A 19,202-nucleotide genomic window follows, 5' to 3' on the forward strand; every position below is an offset into this window, starting at 1 on the left:
GGGGCCGGGAAGTCGGGCGCGTGCAAGTGGTGTCCACGGCTGCGTGGGGCAGTGGGGCCCGAAGGCCAGCCCGGGGTGGGAAGCCTCGTGTGTGCTTGTGGAAAGTGGAGTTCACATGGAGTTGTGGCCGCGGGCGGCAGGGGGAGGGACGCAGTGTCCCGTGGAGTTTAGGTGTAGACCGGTGGAGCGGCGTCTACTTGTGTGTGCAGGGTGGTGGCTGTGGGTCTACTGGGTGGTGGGATGGAGTTAGTGAGGTGTGAGTTGTGGGTCGGGTGTGGGTGGCTGCGAAAGTGGAGGTGGAGTCCGAAGGGGATGAGGTGTGTCCGTCGGGATCGACCCCTGTGTGCCTGGTGCGTGTGCTTAAAGTGTACCCAGTGCTGTGCGTGGCTGGGTGGGCAGCGGCGGTTGTCCTGCTCTTACCTGAAAGGTCTGGAGCCCACGGGCTGCTGGGCAGCATCAGGGTGTGTGGAGCACAGTGGGCCTGGGTGTGTCTATCTTTCTCCCACCTACTGCCACCTCTGAGCTTCCCTTCATCGTGATGGGGGAAGAGCCACCCTGCCCAGAAGAGGGTCCTCCCCGATGGAGGGGCCTGCTCCCCTGCCTCACTCCCAGGTCAGGGAACTGGGTTTGGGCAGATGGAGTGTTGGGAGATGAGCTCTGAGCCAGCCTTGGGGGGGAAAAACAGACCCTACCCAAGGCCCACAGAATCCCAGCCAGAAAAGGGGAGACTGTCCCAGGGCATTCCCTCTCCAGCAGGAAAGTTTTTCTTAGTCCCCGACCTCCATCTCTGTGGCTGTAGGGGACAGCCCCTCTCCTTTAGCCCTCCTGGGCCCTGCACAGGGTTGGTAACTTGGGTTTCACGATTCTCTTTCCCTCTTCCTCCACGGAAAGCGGCGGCCACACCAGCCGCTCCCTCCGCAGGCCCTGCCCCAGGGTGAGCCTTCCGCAGCAAACTCTTCCCGGTTCCTCCGGGAGGATCTCGAGGGAGGAAGCCGAGCGCGAGGGGCGGGGGAAGGGGCGGGAAGGCCAGCTCGATTCTCAGCTGTCAGCAAAGGCAGCATTGATCTGCTGAGCGCCAGTGAGGGAGGGAGGGGGGCAGGGCCGTGGGCTGCAGGGACCTGGGGGTCCCTAAGCTGGGCTTGGCAGCAGGCCCACACCCCTACCCCATAGTGATCCTTTCCCCTCTGCCTAGCTGGGGGTGCCCTCTGGGGTCTGACCTGAATCTCTTCTGCTGCTCTTGGTCAAGGTGTGCCCAGGGCCAGAGCCTGGTGCCCCCAGGCAGGTTATGCCCAGATCCTCTACTGGAAGCTGGGAATGGTTTCTGGACCCCAAGGCCCCACTAGGGATGCAGTGCCTGGGCTGAGTTAACCCATCTTCTCTCTATGAGCTGAAGATAGCACCCCCAAAATATGTGGCACTGTCCTCCCTCTGGAACTGCCTGGCAGGTTCTTCTCAATCATGGATCCTGGGGAATGGAACTAAGGTCTAGGATGTGAAAGGTGCACAGGAAAGCAGTTGCAAGGGCCTTGGGGATGTTTCTAGGGGGTCTTTTTGAGGCTCTTCTTCTGTAACAGAAATGGAATTTGAATTCAGGTTGCCCTTAACACCCAGAATATCTGAAACTGGGTCTGTTCTGGGAAATCTAATCTTCAAGCTCAGCATCACCTCTGGATCCCATGGCTCTCTTCCCAGCTGAGGGACTACAAAGGTTCTTTCCCCACCTTGTGAGGAGCCCTCACTGCAGGGAGAGTCTCTCATCATTCCCAACTCCAGCTCCAGATTACCTGCTCAAAGGCAGCAGAAAGAGGAAAGAGACTGTGGTTGCAGCTATAGGGATGGAAGTTAGATCTCAGGAAGGACTTTCATAGGGCATAGAGGCCTGTTTCTCCTGCAGGCATATGGGTAATGGAGGGACACAGAACTCTTCCTAAGGGTTGGGAGGGACAGGGGGGAGATGATTCCAGGAGGCCACAGCAAATTTACTTGGCGTGTGTGTGCACATGGAGGAGTGGAAGGGCCAGAAGAGAAAGTCCAGTTCAGAGAGGACAGGTGGCCACTATGAGGGTCACCGGGCAGCCTTCCTGCCCCATCCGGATTCCCAGGACATGACTGGGAGGACGGCCTTTCCCCACCACAGCCTTTAGTGACTAAGACACTTTTCTGAGCAAACAGCTGTCTCAGACTCCCTCAATTGGCCCCTCTGCTGGAGGGTACTGGACACTGTGGTTCCCCACCCTCCTCCTTCCCTCTCTCCCACCTGTTCCCCTGACCCCACCCTCAGCAGTTTCCTTTCCACCCGCAAGCCCTGTCTCCACCCTGGTAACACTGTGAAAGCTTCCCTGTCCCGCTGAGGGGACGCACTCACCGACACTCACTCCCATCTGGGCAAGTCCCTTCCCCACCCCGGACTTGTTTCCCTGTCTGTGCAAGAAGTGGGCAGGGCTCCAAGATCTCCTGTAATTCATCACTGTCCCCATCATCCATCAATGGAGCAAGTATTGACTGAGAGGAAGGGTGGGAGGGCGAGCGCTCCCATCTGCTGAGCACCATCTGTGTGCCAGGCCCAGTCCCTTTTGGGCCAGAGAGCAGCACCTTGCTTGAGACAGCTGAGACTCTGAGAGGCACAGGGACTCGCCTAAGTCTACACAGCCTATTGGTGACCCTCAGAACTGTCTGTGACCTGTGCTTTCCACTGACTGGCACCTGCCTGCTGGGCACTGGGTGCTGGGAGCTGAGGATAACCGTACACTGCCAATCCTTGTTCTCTAGAACTTACTTATACCAAGGATGAAGTTTCCAGGTCTGAAAGGACGGAGGGCAGGGAGTGGCTAGGACTAAGGTCTCTCAGGCTAGGCTCAAGCCTGTCAGTGACTCCCACTGTGACCCCAGATCAATCAAGGGCTCAGGTTCCTTTCCTGGAGTGGGAAGTGGGGTGGTTTAAGTCAGTGATTTTTAGACTTTATCCGCAAAGGAATCCTTTTTACAGACAGAATTGTAAGGTAGCACCCCAATGTGTTCAAAGCTTTGGAGCAGAGGTGTGCTAGTTGAATTTAGGTGAGGAGGTCTGGGTTCCACTCACTCGCCTCCTAAAACCTCTCTGCCTGCTAGCCACCTGACCCTCAGCTTTCTTACAGCTCCAAGGGCTACTAGAGGTCACAGGAGGGATAAGTCTCCACAGGCAATGACAGAGGGAGCTTACTTGGGGACAGGAGTGGGGAGGAGTGGGGAGGACTGGGAGAGACGCAGAGAAGTACAACCAATAATGCCTGCAGCTACCATTAATGAGGCCTGCAGTAAATCCTAAGCCTTGTGCAGGATGTTTTACCTGCATTGTCTATTTCAGCATCCCCACAACCTTGTGCAGTAATACTGTTCAGTTTCGTTTTATAGTCAAGAAGACTGAGGCTCAGTGAAGAGACTTGCCTTGTATAGCTCTTAATTCACCCAGGTACTGCTGTGTGTGTGTGTGTGTGTGTGTTGGTGTGGGAAGGATGTTACAGAGCATTCGGAAGAGCAAGCTTAGCCAGATGGATGCAGGAGGACTTGAATGCCAAGCTGGAGGGTCCAATTTGACTTGATAAGAAACAGGGAACCCGGCCAGGCCCTGAGGCTGGGCATGCTGCAGAGGCTGTGGCTCCCTAGGAGAGAACCCAGGATGGATGAAGTGGGAGGCGCCAGCACCCAGAGAGGCTGGCAGTGCCAGGGACAGAAAGAGCCCTAAACTACAAGTCATGGCTGGGCTTCTAGTCCTAGCTCCACCTGTGGACTACCTGGGGACCTTGGGCAAGCCACTCCACCTCTTCCCCACCTTCCTTGGCTATCAGGGCTGAATGCTATAATGCATGAAAAAGTTAGAGACCATGCAGGGGGCTGTACACACATGACCCATTTGTCCTGCTGATTTTCAGGTACGTGTTTGAGGTGGAGCGGGGAGATGCTCTGGGAATTCCCTGGTCCTAGCAGGTCCTTCTCAACCTAGGAAGCCTTCCTAGGAGGGGACTGGAGTGGAGAGTGCTCAGAGGGTGATGGCATCACATTATTGACCTCTGGGAACCCACCTCTACTGAGAGCAGGAGGAAGCATGAGAGAAAGATCAGGCCTTCCTCCTTTTCCCTATGCAGCCCAGAAGGGACAACAGACTTAGGCCACCCACCAGGCGAGAGGTGCTGGAGGGGCCCAAGGAATTTCTTTTCCCCAGATCTGGGTGTGGCACTGACCTGCCCCCAGCCTAGACCAAGCAGGCCAGTCAGCTCAGAGCCACAGGAAGTGGGGAGGGAGCAGTATTGCTGAGCTCAGTGAAAGCGAACCCCCATTGATCCTCAGGGCTGGAGGGGGCCCACAGGGAGGAGACACAGAGGGAGAAAGGGGTGTGGAAATGAAGGTCAAAGCCCTCCCTTCTTGCAGGGCTCCTCTGCCTTCAGGATTCTTCCTCTAAGAATCCTGATTCTTTCTCTAAGATCCTTCCTCTAACCTCTACCCCTGGAAGACCACGCAGAAGGCAACAGTGCTGTGGTCCCGCTGGTTAACTCCATGTTCTCAGTGAGAACCACTGGGACAATGGAGTTGGCTGAAAAATGAAAAGGAAGGACTTTTCTGAGTTGCTGAGTGTGCAGTGGAAAAGAACTTCCATGCTCTCCTGGTGGGAGAAACTGGATGAGGGCTCAAGGAGGGAGATGACGTGAGTAGGAGGGACTGAAGATTGAGTAGCAGGAAATGGGGTTCAGAAAGAGGTTGTCAACCTGGTAAGGGAGATGGGATTCAGGGAGGAGAATGGGTGCTCCAAAGAGAGGCTAGAGACTCAGTGACAAAGATGGGAGGCTCAGAGACCAGGATTTCCATGTCAAGCTTGATTAAACACTTATTAAATTCCTCCTCTTTGAAATATTAGATGTGCAAAGCAAGGTGAGTGCTAAATAATTTTTTTATTTTTTATTTTTATTTATTTATTTATTTTTGAGACCAAGTCTTGCTCTGTTGTCCAGGCTGGAGTGCAGTGGTGTGATCTTGGCTTACCGCAAACCTCCGCTTCCCAGGTTCAAGCTATTCTCTGCCTCAGCCTCTTGAGTAGCTGAGAATACAGCTACTGTATTCTCACCACCATGCCTGGCTAATTTTTGTATTTTTTGTAGAGATGGGGTTTCACCATGTTGGCCAGGCTGGTCTTGAACTCCTGGCCTCGAAGTGATCTATCAGCTTTGGCCTCCCAAAGTGCTGGGATTACAGGCGTGAGCCACCATGCCCAGCTGATAATTAAAAGAAAAAAATACATATTCAAGCTCCAAAAGCAAGAATGGGGAATTGTGTAAGACCATAAGAGGTAATTCCTGGTGGCAAGCAGGAATTGAAGGTGTATTTCTGAGGAGCGGGTCCAGTGTCCAGTGGGGTGGGAGGGTGGGAAGTATAGTTGCCAACCTTAAAAATGCCAGGGGCAACAGTAGGCTTTCTGTTTAAAGCTGGGTCTAGTAAAGTGCTGCCTTCCATGAACAGAATTAAAATCTCTGTCTGCTAGCCACCTGGCCCCTGGCTTTAAGCAGAAAGAGGACTCTTATAAGTGTGACACCTCAGCCTGTCCACATGGGATGTGGGCTCAGGATTTGATATCCAGGCCATGCAAAAATCCCAAACCAAGACACTGCTATAAGAGCTGATTTGAAGCTGGTGCACTTCCACGTGCCTTAGGCACATATAACTGAGAAATCATCCCTTAGGGTGGCCTCCATATCCCAGGGCACAGTCAGGAAAATGTGCTGAAAATAATCTCAAGGATAAGTTCCATAACAGATTAGAAGCACCATACCTTGACAGACATACCTCTCATGGGAGAATTTATACGTAAAGACCTAGAGCTAATGGAGCAATCTGAAAGGAAATTTAATATAGCTAAAATCATCAAAAAGATAAAGGAAGAAGTAGCATCTATAAAACAAGAATAGAAAGATATCAAACAGAAACGTAGCAGAAGTGAACAGAACTATCTAGAAATTTTAGAAATGAAAACTAAAGTCACTAACATTTTTTAAAAAATCAATAAATAGGTTATCAAATATATCTGAAGAGAATTAATGAATTAGAAGCTAGAACTGAAGAAATCCTTCAGACCGAAGCACAGAATAAAGAGATTAAACAGATGGAAGAAAAGAGACATGGAAGATCGAATGAGAAACTCTAGCATATGCATTAAGGGTTTCAAAAAGAGATACTGGAGTGACTAAACTTGCCAAAAATAATCAATGAATTTCTAGATTTAAAAGGCCCACAGACTACCTAGTAAGATATCTTAGAAAACAAAACTCTATCTAGACACCTTGTAGTCAAAGTGTAGAATATCAAGAATAAATAGAAATTCTAAAAGCCACCAGAGAGAAAAGATGGCTTATCTACAAAGGTCCAATAATTGAGTTGACAGTAAACTTCTCATCAGCAACAACAGATGCCAAGAGACAATGGAATCATATCTTCCAAGTGCTGAGGGCAAATAATTGTGAACCTAGAATTCTATACCTTGCCAAACTGTCACTTAAATGAAAGGGCAAAATAAAGACATTTGACACATACAAGATCTTAGAAAGCTTCTGTTCCACAGACCTTCCCAGAAAGAGAGACCAGGAGCTTGGGGGAGGGGCTGGGAGTTCACAGAGATGATGGGCACAGCACACAGCCAAGACTCTAAGGAGAGGCTGGAGGCTCAGGGATTGGAGGGAGGCCGGGTTCTGTTTCAGACCTCTCCTCAGCACCAGCCAGACACAGGAACCCAGCCCAGCCTGGTCCAGCTCAGGTTCTTCCCTCCTGAGTGCCAGTCTTACTGTCTTTCTGTCCCCTCTTCCTAAGCCATGGCAGTGGAACAGCACCCAAGCTGGGGGGGACACCAGCAGCCTGGCTCAGGAGGACTTGAGGAAGCCATGGCCAAGTTGCTCATGTGACTGGGCACTGGGCCTCCATACGAGGGTCTTCTCCTCTTAGGAGCTCAGATGCCACCTCACTGAGGCCTATAGATGGCTGGAACTGTGGGACAAAAGCTAGGTCCCTACCCAGGAGTTGGTGGGAAGGGGACTCTCATTCTCTGTAGGAAAATAATCACAAGTGGAGGGGGCAAAACCCATGGGGGCTGGGTCAGCTGGGATAGGAGGCTCCTAGGAGCATCTGGCTCCAGTCAACCAGCTGGTGCCCTTGGGTAATATTTTAACATTTTTGAGCCCCAGTTTCTTTCTTACAAAATAGGGAGAATGCCTACCTAATAAGGATGTGAAGATGAAATGAGAATCCATGAGTACCAAGCTTTAGACGTATTTTCTTTTCTTTTCTTTTTTGAGACAGGGTCTCACTCGGTCACCCAAGCTGGAGTGCAGTGGCATGATCTTGGCTCACTGCAACCTTTGCCTCCTGGACTCAAGTCATCCTTCCCAACTCAAGCAATCCACCCGCCCCAGCCTCCCAAGTAGCTGGGATTACAGGCATGTGCCACCATGCCCGGACTAATTTTCATATTGTTTTGTAGAGATGGGATTTCACCAAATTGCCCAGGCTGGTCTCAAACTCCTGGCCTCAAGTGATCCTCCCGCCTCGATCTCCCAAAGTGCTAGGATTACTAGCATGAGCCACCATGCCTGGCCTTAGACATATTTTCCTAGACAGAAATTTCTTAAACAATAATCTCCATTGAACACCCCTGCCTGGCATATTATCATAGCTCAATAAAAAATTGTTAACAAGGGCCAGGCATGGTGGCTCACGCCTGTAATCCCAGCACTTTGGGAGGCCAAGGTGGGGGGTCACAAGGTCAAGAGATTGAGTTGAGACCATCCTGGCCAATATGGTGAAACCTCATCTCTACTAAAAATACAAAAATTAGCCAGGAATGGTGGCAGGCACCTGTAGTCCCAGCTATTCGGGAGGCTGAGGCAGGAGAATCACTTGAACCCAGGAGGCAGAATTTGCAGTGAGCCGAGGTTGCACCACTGCACTCCAGCCTGGCGACAGAGCAAGACTCCATCTCAAAAAAACAAAACAAACAAAAAGAATTCTTAACAAGAAAAAAATGTTATGGTGAGAGCAGATGAACAGAAGTGGTAATATGTGCAGTGCGGCTGCAAGGATGGTTTTGTGTTCACTCACTCATTCATCAGTTACTGTTACCCTCTTGGTGCCAGGCTCTGTGCTGCGCTCCAGAGGTGGAGATGACCCTGGACTTGAGGACTCCCTGTGAGGAAGACAGCCCAACCCAGAAAACTCTAACAGCAAGGTAGAGGGTTTCTAACAGCAAGGTAAAGGGTTTCTTGGTCTTATGTTCGTTGTCTCTCTCCCCTATCCGCAACCCAACCCCCACCCTCAACCCACTCATTAATGTAAGTTCCATGGTAGCAGACAAGTCAGACTTGTTTTAAGTTGTATTCACAATGTTTAAGACAACATCTGACACACAGAAGGTGCCAAAGAAACATCTGCTGAGCGACTGTACATGAGCTCTAATAATAGAGGTTGTAGAAGTTCACATGGGAACATTGAAGAGGTCTTGAAGTTTCTCAGCAAGGGCCATTTAAATTGGGCCTTGATGGATGTATAGAAGCTCAATAAGTGAAAAAGGAAGTAAAAGGGCATTTCAGGCATTGTAGCTAGCACATTCTGAAAACATGGAGGAAAGTTCAGGAATCGGTAATTGGGTGTGACAGGACCATAGAGTACCTCCTGGGAGGAGGTGGTGGGGGAGAGGAGAGTGAAAAGAAACAAAGCTGGGGAGATAAGAAGGACCTTGAACCAACTTCAGCTGTCAGAAAGTCATTAAAATCTAACCACCTACCTTGAGGCAACACTCTGGAAAGGGTAGAGTTTCCAGCTCTCACTATTATCCTAGGGAGGACCCTCCCTTCAAAGGGTGAGGGTCTTATCAGGAAGGGGGTTAAGAAAGGGGACAGTCATACTCCCACTAGTTCCTAGAATTGTCTACAGTTGGGATGAGTGGGACAGGGCACCTCCCGGAGACGCAGGTGAGGGCTGCATGCTGCCCCCTTGTGGCTTCCGCAGACCTGAGCGGCAAGGAAGCCAGCCAGATCGTCTGCTCCTGATTCCAGGGGTCTCCAGTCTCCAAGGTCATCCTTGTGGCAAGTTATCCCACCCACTAGCTGTCCCCAGACCAGACCCAACGGCTTTATTTATTTCACGCATACTTAAGGCTGGGCCAGTCAGTTCAGGAAGACTGAATAAAAGGAGATAGTTCACATTTCAACAGCCTGCCTCTTTCCTACATATATACACGTCACCTTTGGCCAGAGAGCAACTGTGTATGCACAGGGGGTCAGGAGATCAGTGTTTTGGTTTCAATTCCACCCTTAATTCATGGAGTGACCTTGGGCAAGTCACTGCACTTCACTAGCCCTCCCATGACTCCATCTCTAAAACAGGGATCATGATGCCTCTTCCTGTCTCCCCTGCGGGGTCACTGTGAAGATCATCGGGAAGGAGGACGGATGCTGCAAGTGCTAGGAAAAATGTTTAAAAAGTGCTCCGGATGTAAGGGGATCGTGCTGGGTATTAGATAGGGGCTCTCTTGGGCTGCACCAAAGGGTTTGTTTACACCAGGATGGGCCCTGCTGGCAGGGCAATTTAAAGGGAAAGTGTTCAGCAGGGAAGCTGCTTGCTAATCACAACTGATCGAAACATCTCTAAAACAAGAATGGAAGTCTACAGGAAAATGGGGACCCACTCATTGGCCTGAAACTAGTCATACTTGGGTTTTCAGGAATGAACCAGAGCAAACAAGGTGGGACACAAGATGTCAGGAAATTAAATTGTGGAGCTTCTGCCTGAGGTCCCTCTGCACTTCCACTTTCTCCCTCTTGCATTCCCTAACTTGCTATTATATGATGTCTCGCTAAGACTGAGTTCAGGACAGCTGGAAAGGCCAGAAGATCCCCTTCAGAAAAAAGTCCACAGCTAGAATGAAGATCACTAGATATAGGAGGGACTGAATTTGGGAGTCGCGAGCATGTGGGGGCTGACCCTGACTCACTGTGTTATGGGGGCCAACTTACTGACTTCTCATGGTGAACTGTCACCTGCTTTACCTACCCTGATGACACTCCATGTCATTTTGGATACACAGCATCATGTATCCAAAACCTTAAAGCTAAAAAAACTTGCTTTTGGAAAAAAAAAAAAAAAGTTGTCTTTCTTTTATAATGTGAATCCTTTACCTGGTCTCATCTCTTTTTGCTTTGGTGACCAGGAAGCTCAGGGTCAAATAATTCTAATAACTACATAGGTCTTTATAACCATGGTATTTGTGTTGTCTTCTATAATCCTGATTTCCTACTAGATTATGTTTTTCCTAATTCTAATTTGTTTATTATTTCATTGTGTTGTTTTCATTGCAATTTTTTCTTACGGACTGAGGTAAGGCATAGTGAAGTAGATGCTGAGTACTTTATAAGTTACCATCATCAAGACAATATAAGCAACAGGATGCCCCAATTTGGAGTAAAGGGTACAGTTGGCCAGACTTGAATCTAGGCAAAGTATTTAAGCAGATCCCAGAAATCTGGGAATCTCCTGGGAGGAAGAAAGAGCAGAGGGCATTAGAGTTATCAGAAACTACTTGTTGAAAACCAATTCATGTCTTACTCCCATGGTTTACAGTGGATATTTCATGAGATAATCATAAAAGCATCAGGTTCAGACTTGAAATCATCTAATAAAAGCCTTTCCCCAATTTCCACCTCACTCACTGAGACAGTCCCAAAGACAAGGGAGGTATCTGCCCATGGGTTTAGGGCAAATAGCTACATTTCCTGGCACCCAGCTCACTATTCTTCCCACAACAGCAGCTCATTCCAGCTGGAAGGATGGCATGGTGGAGGTAAGAAAGATGGCTCATCACTGGCCTCTGTGGCCAATGAGTAAGTGGAATGCTTTATTTTCTCTGCTTCAATTAACAGGAAGTAGGTCTTGGCTGCAGAACTCTTGGCTGACAAGGCGCCTGGGTTGTTCTCTGGCAGATGCCATGCCATTGGTAATGGGCGTGGCCACAGCAGGTAGCTGAATGGCAGCCTGTGCCAGGCAGGACTGGAATGATTTACCCCAGGTTTGTTTGATAGAGCCAGCTTTCTCCATGAGAGATGCCCCCTTGACCCTCAACCAGGCAGGAGACACCGCTCAATCTGATACATGGTGAGAATCTAGTAAGTCCAGCAGGCAAGCATCTCTGAGCAGCAAATATATTCTGATGAAGTTCACTTTTAAGACTGGCTGAGGTAGGCCAGGCACAGTGGCTCATGCCTGTAATCCCAGTACTTTGGGAAGCTGACGTGGCAGGATCACTTGAGCCCAGGAGTTCAAGACCAGCCAGGGCAATAGTGAAACCCTGTCTCTACAAATAAATAAAAAAATTAGCTGGGCATGGTGGTACCTGACTGTAGTCCCAGCAACTCAGGAGGCTGGGGTGGGAGGATTGCTTGAGCCCAGAAGATTGAGGCTGAAGTGAGCAGTGATCACACCACTGCACTCCAGCCTGGGAAATAGAGCAAGACACACACACACACACAAACACACAAAGATCGGCTAAGGACCTGTTTCATTTAGATACATAGCATGAAGTTCCCTTCGCTTTGAACATCCCCTTCTCACAAGGGTGGCCCTCTCTCCCAGACACACAACCTGAGGGCAAATGAACCTTTCCAAGCAAAGTGGCCCCATGAATGCCCCCAGACACAGAAACCCAGACTCTAAATTATCTAAAATGAGATTTATTGCATTTCATGCAGTTTGAAGTCCATGCAAAGGAGACTAGCACAGTGTTTAATGCATTTAAAAAATAAAGGAGAGGTGGGCAGCAAACGCACAAAGTCCTAGTCTCCTGGGTCCCTGGGAGAACAGAGTGTGGCAATGAACCCACCCACTCTCCATGCGGAATAAATCTCTTAAATGCAAGGAATGTTTCCATGGCCTCTGGATGCAAAAACACAGAGCTCTGGGGTAAGAGCAAGGGATGGGGAGAGGACCACGAGTGAAAAAGCAGCTACACACATTCACCTAATTCCATCTGAGGGCAGAACAACGTGGCAAGTCTTGGGGGTAGCAGCTGTTCCAAGAGTCAAGAAATACCATACACCCCTGGGGAGATGTGCTCCTAAAAAGAAGTGGCGGTAACAAACAAACAAAAAAAAACAAGAAGTATTTTTTCAACCACACTCTTCAAGAAAATGCCATAAATATGTTATTTAATATTTTAATTTCATAGCATTGGACACACAGCTCAACATATTGAAATATTGATTCCTTGAAGAAAAAAATGGGGAAAAAAGGAAACAAAAAATATTGCATCTTTCTGCTGGAGAATCTTGGCCCCCAGGCATGGGGCGTAGTGCACCAGTGTCCTAGCCTGCAGGAGGCGCTGAGGTCGGCCGGGTCCTCTGGGGAGGAAGGCTGTGCCCATCGCCTGGGGCTGTATGGCAAAAATTGTGTTGGGTGTCCTTGGCCTTGCCAGCTCAGGCCCTCAGTCGCCGGTCACCTGGGGGGCCTGCCCGTCGGAGGGCTGGTTGGCTGACTGGATGAACATGGGCTGGGCGAGGTCCTGGCCCGCAGGCATGGTGACTTGCTGGATCTGGTAGAGCTGCTGCGAGGGGTGGAGAGGAGAGAGTGAGGTCACCCCTGGGAGAGGGGCATGCAGCTCCCTATGGGTCTCGAGCTGGTTGGGGGTCCCAGATACCTCAACCACCACCCACTGCAAGGCGTCAGAAGGAGGAGGGGAAGTGGAGCTCTGCTGGGGTTGGGAGCAGCAGACACAGGAGGCACCAGCCCGGTGTGAGGGGGGGTGTGTGGTGGGCAGGGAAGAGGTGCAGGGAGTTGAATTTCCTGTGGCTTTCACTTCTTTGGGCTCTGCCTCTCCCGTTAGCTCAGAGACTCGAGCTTGCTGCACGCTGTTCCTCTGTGGCAAACACAAGCAATTCGAACCACTGTACCAGCAGCTTGGAAGTCAGCATTTCCCCAACTCTTGGTAATCTACACTGGCAGGGGCAGTAGGATTACCCCCTCCTCTCCTCCTTTTCTCAGAGTATCTGGCTCAGGTTGAAACTAAACTGAATTTGAATTTTCTCCATGGGCCCTGCTAAGGAGGTGGCCTGGTATTAAACACTTAACTATAGCCAAGACCCTTCAGGGGTGGAGAAGATACTCACACAGCCACTTAGGAAGGTCAGGGCTAATTGACTACTTGGTTTCCCAGGCGCTCCCCAAAGAAACCAAAAGCCAAGGCTTCATAGGAGCCCTGGCATGTAAGCCTAGCATGTGGTGCTGGCAGAAGCCAGAGGTGGGTCCTGATGCCAGCTCTTCTCCCTTTTGAGCAGCAGAGGGCACAAGTTTGGGCATGTCATCCTATCATGTCCTCAGTGGTCTCTGGTACTGTACTGTGAGGGGAAAGCAGAGGGAAAAGGGAAGATTCTCTCCTCGTATGGACTGAAAATTACTGAATTTCAGGCACCCAGAGAGTTCAAGAGGTCACATGTTCTCTGCATCTCAACAGTCTATGCTATTAAAAAAACATTATGGCTTAGAGGGAAAAAAAATACAGTTCTAGAGAGGGAAACAGGAAACCTGCTCTCTAGTCCTGTCTCTGCAATGAACATCTAGGGGAGCATGGACAAGGCACTTCCCATCTGCAGGGTTCAGTCTACTCATCTGTAAAATGGCAACTGGGGCTACATGTCTAAGATTATTTTTAGTTCCAACTAAGTCTATAAAACTAAAGGATAGGTGCCCTGATTTAAATACCGTACTTGTTTTATAATTTCTGCCCACTCCTTGTTAGGAGAGGACAGGACAGCTGCCCTAACCATCCAAACCCAGATACTACCTGCTACCCTGCCCCGCAATTCCTCACCCTCTGCCCCTGCCCAGGCTGGGTACCCTACCTGTCCATCTGTGAACTGGCTGAACTGCTGTTGTCCTTGCTGGACCTCTGTCTGGGTAATCTGTAAGAATCAAGATGGTAGAGTTGATATGTCAGCTGCAGGGTCTGATCCACCAGCCCACCACCCAGAAGAAGGTCATAAAGATCAAATGAGACAACGCATATAAAGTGCCCAGCTCAATGGGTAGTAAGAAAGCAAGGGCCCCTCCTAATCTTCTAGCACTGATGGCTACCCCAAGAGTTGGCAGCACAAAGGGACATCGAGAATCCTGGAGCACATAATAGACAGTTCCCACATCCATCTCTCTAATGAATGCCTACTCCCTCAACCACCCACTCATCTCAAGGTCCCGAGGCTCAAACAGAACACATGGCTCCTAGGTCCTAGGGTTTGGGGAAGAAGTCCTAAGAGTCAGTCTTTCAGCCAGTAAAGGCAGATTGCAAAGTGTTAGACAAAGTGGTGAGTGGTCTCTTTCATTCTTGGAAGGTGGGCTCTAAACCTAACCTGTATCACCCAGATCATCTGACTGGAATATGAAACACCCTGGCAAGCAAGTGGCCTTGGCCCCAGCAGTCCTCATGGCAAACCTATGAAGTACTTTTTCCGAGAGAGGCACTGTGCAGTCCTCTAGGCCAAAGGAGGGGAGGAGAAAGGGGGAGGGATGGGGAGTGGAACAAAGACAACATTTATCACAAGTACTTAAAATCTTACTTGCGGACTGTGCATGGACTTTAAATTTACAGACATGTAGAACTGCATATATAATGACAACTGCTGGAAGCATCTTGGTAAACTAGAAAGAAGACTGCGGTGTGCATGCACATGTGTTCCTATGGAACATTTGACCAGCAGTGTCCTCTGTGTACCATTTCCTGGAATCATCACAGCCAGCCTGCAAGACAAGGACTATCCTCTCAAATGTCCTCACCATGGCCAAAAACAACCCCTGCAAGCCTACACATGAGGCTATGAGGAACAAGAAAGGGAACGGGTATAAAAGGCTTCATGACTATTTCTTACTATTGTTCCTTATTTTAGTCCTTTTCCTTCCAACAGCCTATAAGCTGCTTGAGGGCAGGAGCCCACACAAAGTAAGTATTCCAGAGATGTCTGCAGAATAAACAAGTGAGCCCAAGACAAATGGAAAATATTCCACATAGATAAGAAGGTTAACTGCTCTGTGGCGAGCAGGATTACCATTCACATTAGCTGAGGTTTCACTTACCTTTAAATTTTATTTACATATTATTCATTCAGCTTAATTCAACAAACATTTTCTGAGTACCTACTAAGTACTAGGTCATCACAATTACAACCTGTTGTTATAAAGATTTTCACTGCCTTCAGCTACCGCTTTCTTGCTTCTCCCAAACCTCTCCCATTTTTTGGCTTTAGTTCTGTTCCCAAAACCGAATTTTTTTTTTTTTTTTGAGACAGAGTCTCACTCTGTCACCCAGGCTGGAGTGCAGTGGCACAATCTCAGCTCACTGCAACCTCCACCTCCTGGGTTCAAGTGATTCTTGTGCCTCAGCCTCCCAAGTAGCTGGCATTACAGGCGTGTACCACCACGCCCAACTAATTTTTGTATTTTTAGTAGAAATGGTTTTGCCATGTTGGGCAGGCTGGTCTCAAACTCCCGACCTCAAGTGATCCACCCGCCTCGGCCTCCCTCCCAAAGTGCTGGGATTACAGGCGTGAGCCACCATGCCCAGCCCTAAACTGACTTCTGAGGAACCAAGAAGCTTCCTTCTCATTTCCTCCCACTCCCATGCCGTTATGTTTTTAGGGTCCCAGGAAGAATCTTACAAGGTTAAGAAAGAGGGGCTGGGAGAAGGGTGTGAGTCAGTATCAGTTATGGAAGAACCGAGACGTTAGGTAAGCCGGGGAGTGGGCAAAGAAAGAGCCCTTAATGATCCCAGAGACTATATGGAACTCAAAAGCCTTGCTTTTGGCTCATTCCTCATATTTTCCCAAATGAGATCTTTGGAGACCTGCTCTACAAACTCAGCTCTGTCACCACTGTCAATAGATACATCACCAGAAATGCAACTGGGCCCAGACGGGTCTAGCTCTTAAACGATTGCTGCTTTTTTTGGGTCTGAGGCAAAAGAATCCATTAACAATGCCTCCCCTTGGCCAGCACCCCCCATCTTCTACAAATGGTGCCCACATCCCTCAATACCCCCAAGTCCAGGGAGGCAGCCCCCTCACCATCTGTGACTCAGCCATCAATACTGTAGAGCATGAGAGGAGAGGGGCAATTTTTCTGGTCAGGGATGCAAGAGGAGGTGGGGGTAAAATCTAAGTAAGCTTTCCAAAGGGCACAGGAGGTGCCAGAACACAACAGCCACTTGGGTTTAAAGATGGAAACAGCCTGACGATCAGGCGATCTGTCGAACATATCCCGGGTCTGACGGGTGTGCACACCTATAAGATTTCTTTCAGGCACCTTCGAGGCTTCCCCTGACTTGCATTTCTTTGCCCCTTGAGAACAAGACGGTAAGAGAAAACACTTTGAATCTAATGTTCCAATTACCACCCATGCCTCTTGGGTGCAGAAGAGATATGGAGGGTGTGGGGGTGGTGCCTCTGGCTGAAGGATGAGGAGGCAAGACAGTTGTGCGCTGAGTGCTCCTTTCCTGTCAGAAGCCACCTGCTCCTGGTCTCCAACACAAGCCCTGTGTCTCTGGGGCACATACCTGTTGAGCATTGGTGGCAAGTGTCTGGATCTGTCCCTGCACAACTTGAGTGCCTGATACAGGCTGGGCTAAGCGGATATACTGCAGCTGGCCGGCGTTAAGCTGCACCTATGGCAGGGGCAGAGACAAACAGACCATAAGACATTGAGCATAATCTCAAACAGGCAAACTTTCCATGACCAGAGATGGTGATTGCCCCCTGCCCCTCAAGCCCTCCAAAGAAGCCTGCCCTGAAAAAAGTCCCTTTTAAACAGAGGTCAAAACAAGCAAAACCAGAACATCCACAAGTCACACAACACAGAAGAGAGTATGTTCCCTGAATGGACTTCAGAAAAAACTCCCAGAATATCCTGTCACAAAGGTGAGAACAGCATGGCTGCATGCTTGTTATTTGCCGGATCTTAGCTACATGATCACGGCTTATCTTCGGAATTTATCTGACTGACATGATCAGAATGCCTGTACATTAAGTGTGGGCCTCTTTCCCTCCCATCTCCCACAATTCCCAATACTGTAAAGAGATCCAGCATCCGCCAGGAGCCCAAAGCAGACAGCCATCATTCTGCATCATAGCCCTCACACTGCCCTGCCCCGTGCTGCACATCTTGGAGGCAAAAGCTGGCCTGCTTAACCATCTCTCTCCCCAAGAGCCAGGCTGGATGGGGGTCTGTGGGGCTTTTAGAATCCTTGGTGTTCAGCACTAGTTTCTGGCCAAATACCTCCCAAGGGGAAGCAGAATCAATAAACCTTTCACAGAAAACCCCATCATGGGAAACCAAAGCTACAAAAGCGCCCTTAGAGTCTTTCATGCTTACGATTAAATCTCAGATAATACAATAATACCACATGCTGCATTTAATTGTGTGCTAAAAGCCTTAACTCAGGCTCTTAATGCTCCAGTGTACCATGAAAGTATTAGTGCTTTGAGCTAGGGATGAAAAGAGGACCAAGGCAGTTACCATGTTAGAGAACTGTAGCTCAGCAAAGATGAAGGTCAGCAGAGGAGGACTGCAGACATTCACACCCTCAATTTAGAGGAAATGAAAGGGGTTCTGGGAGCATGGATAGACTAGGTCTCTATCTGGGGGCCCCAGAAACCACCTGCCCTGGCTGCCCAGTCTGCTTTGTTGCAAGGGGAGCTTCTTGCGGCTAACAGGTAAGTGTTGCCTCTGCTCTGGAGCAAATTTCCCTCTGGTCTTCAACAGCTGCAGGACTCTTCCATGAGGAAAATGCTAATGGGATGAAGCTGTACTCCTGCACACAATGTTCAATCAAAATGCTTCTCTGAGACGTCCAGCCTCACAGAATTTGAACTACCAAGAAAAAACGACCTCTCAAGTTCATGGTAGACCATTCCAGAATTGCCCACTTGAGGCAAGATGGAGGGACACACAATCTAAACCTATTAAAAATCTGGTTCAAAGGAGACAGGGCAAAAGTATTATGACCTGCAGTTATTTCTTTCCTAAGAATATGCCAAGAGAAGCTGCTGGGAGGCTGTGGTGCCAAGCCTGAATTCCCCACCTAAATCCTATAATGCAGCTTCCTGGCAACAATGTTAAGTTGCTTGTGGGGAGGAAGGCAGCTGTGGGGAGGTATGGGAAACCTCATCTACAGAGACTGATGGTGGCTAGTCCCAGGAGTCCCCAGAACTCCAGCCAGGGATCACAAGAAGACTAAAGTCTTGTCACAGGAGTGGGAGAAGGTACAATGACAGCTACAGGGCTGCAAAATTTTCTAGCTGGGAAGAGCTCTTTGCAGAAACCCAAATGTGACTGAAAAGCTGTGAGCCAAATGGTTCCACGCAGCTCTTCAACAGAAGCAAGAGGTTTCCTTTTTGGCTTAGGTTAAGACATTTGGTGATGATCTGTCCCTCATTTCTCTGTAGCAGGACAGGTTTGGGGATCCTCATAGCTTTTTTACATTAATTACAGACAAAATAACCTCTGGGTTTTTGAAAGGGAAATAGTTTCCTTCCTGAAGCTCATCACTATTAGGAACACTCCAATGAGCTGCCTAAAGAGTCTGGAAATGAAGACTCCTACAGAAAGTGCTGGAGCCAGTGAAGATGAAATAGTGAATTCTGCAACAAATCTGCTAGGCTAAAGCTCTGTGTCCCAGAGGGTTAAAGTATCTGCAAGGTGGAACTCTCTCTTCTCTGGCTTAAATGAACCTGCGGCGGTGCCTTCACTTGCAAAAACGAGAACCATTCAACAGAAATCTTGGGGTTGGGGACTGAAACAATGAAGCAAAGCAGAGCTCAGTCGTGCAATCCATGGGTATTGTGAGCACACATGAGAGGTGGAGAAAGAGACATACACACTCCGCTTTCCTAAGCTTTCTCTTGGCCTATTACTATGTTAACTTCAGATGAAGAACAATTCCTAAACTGATCTAAGGATACTTTCAGAGTTATTTTCACAGAAGAAGTGGTTAACCAAGTCTATGTAAGTTTCTAAACCTGCCTACGTTTCATTTATGACAAAAATGGCAAAGGGCAGGGAATAGAAGGACCGCTCTGTTTCACTTCTATTTGGGGGTCAAAACGACCATGTACAGACTGTACAGACTGTAAGTGTTAAGACAAGGACACATTTTACAAAAG

The 19,202-nt window shown here is 49.0% G+C and overlaps 1 protein-coding gene across 5 annotated transcripts in view; it reads right to left on the minus strand.

Annotated features, from left to right (window-relative positions):
• Positions 1-11,719: 11,719 nt before the first annotated feature.
• Positions 11,720-19,202, minus strand: part of NFYC (nuclear transcription factor Y, gamma) — an 82,140-nt gene continuing 74,657 nt past the window's right edge. For 2 of the 5 annotated variants that reach the window (XM_011955199.1, XM_011955196.1), the window contains 3 exons: positions 16,598-16,705; positions 13,899-13,958; positions 11,720-12,604 (listed from right to left, as the gene is read on the minus strand). In XM_011955199.1, coding sequence (XP_011810589.1) covers positions 12,485-12,604; positions 13,899-13,958; positions 16,598-16,705 — 288 coding nt within the window. In that variant the 3' untranslated portion in view covers positions 11,720-12,484. Of the gene's footprint in view, positions 12,917-13,898; positions 13,959-16,597; positions 16,706-19,202 lie in introns of all 5 variants that reach the window. The other 3 variants (XM_011955194.1, XM_011955195.1, XM_011955197.1) reach the window with 2 other exon arrangements.

The sequence above is a fragment of the Colobus angolensis genome, unplaced genomic scaffold, assembly GCF_000951035.1.
Source record: "Colobus angolensis palliatus isolate OR3802 unplaced genomic scaffold, Cang.pa_1.0 Scaffold399, whole genome shotgun sequence".
NCBI classification, from domain to species: domain Eukaryota; kingdom Metazoa; phylum Chordata; class Mammalia; order Primates; family Cercopithecidae; genus Colobus; species Colobus angolensis.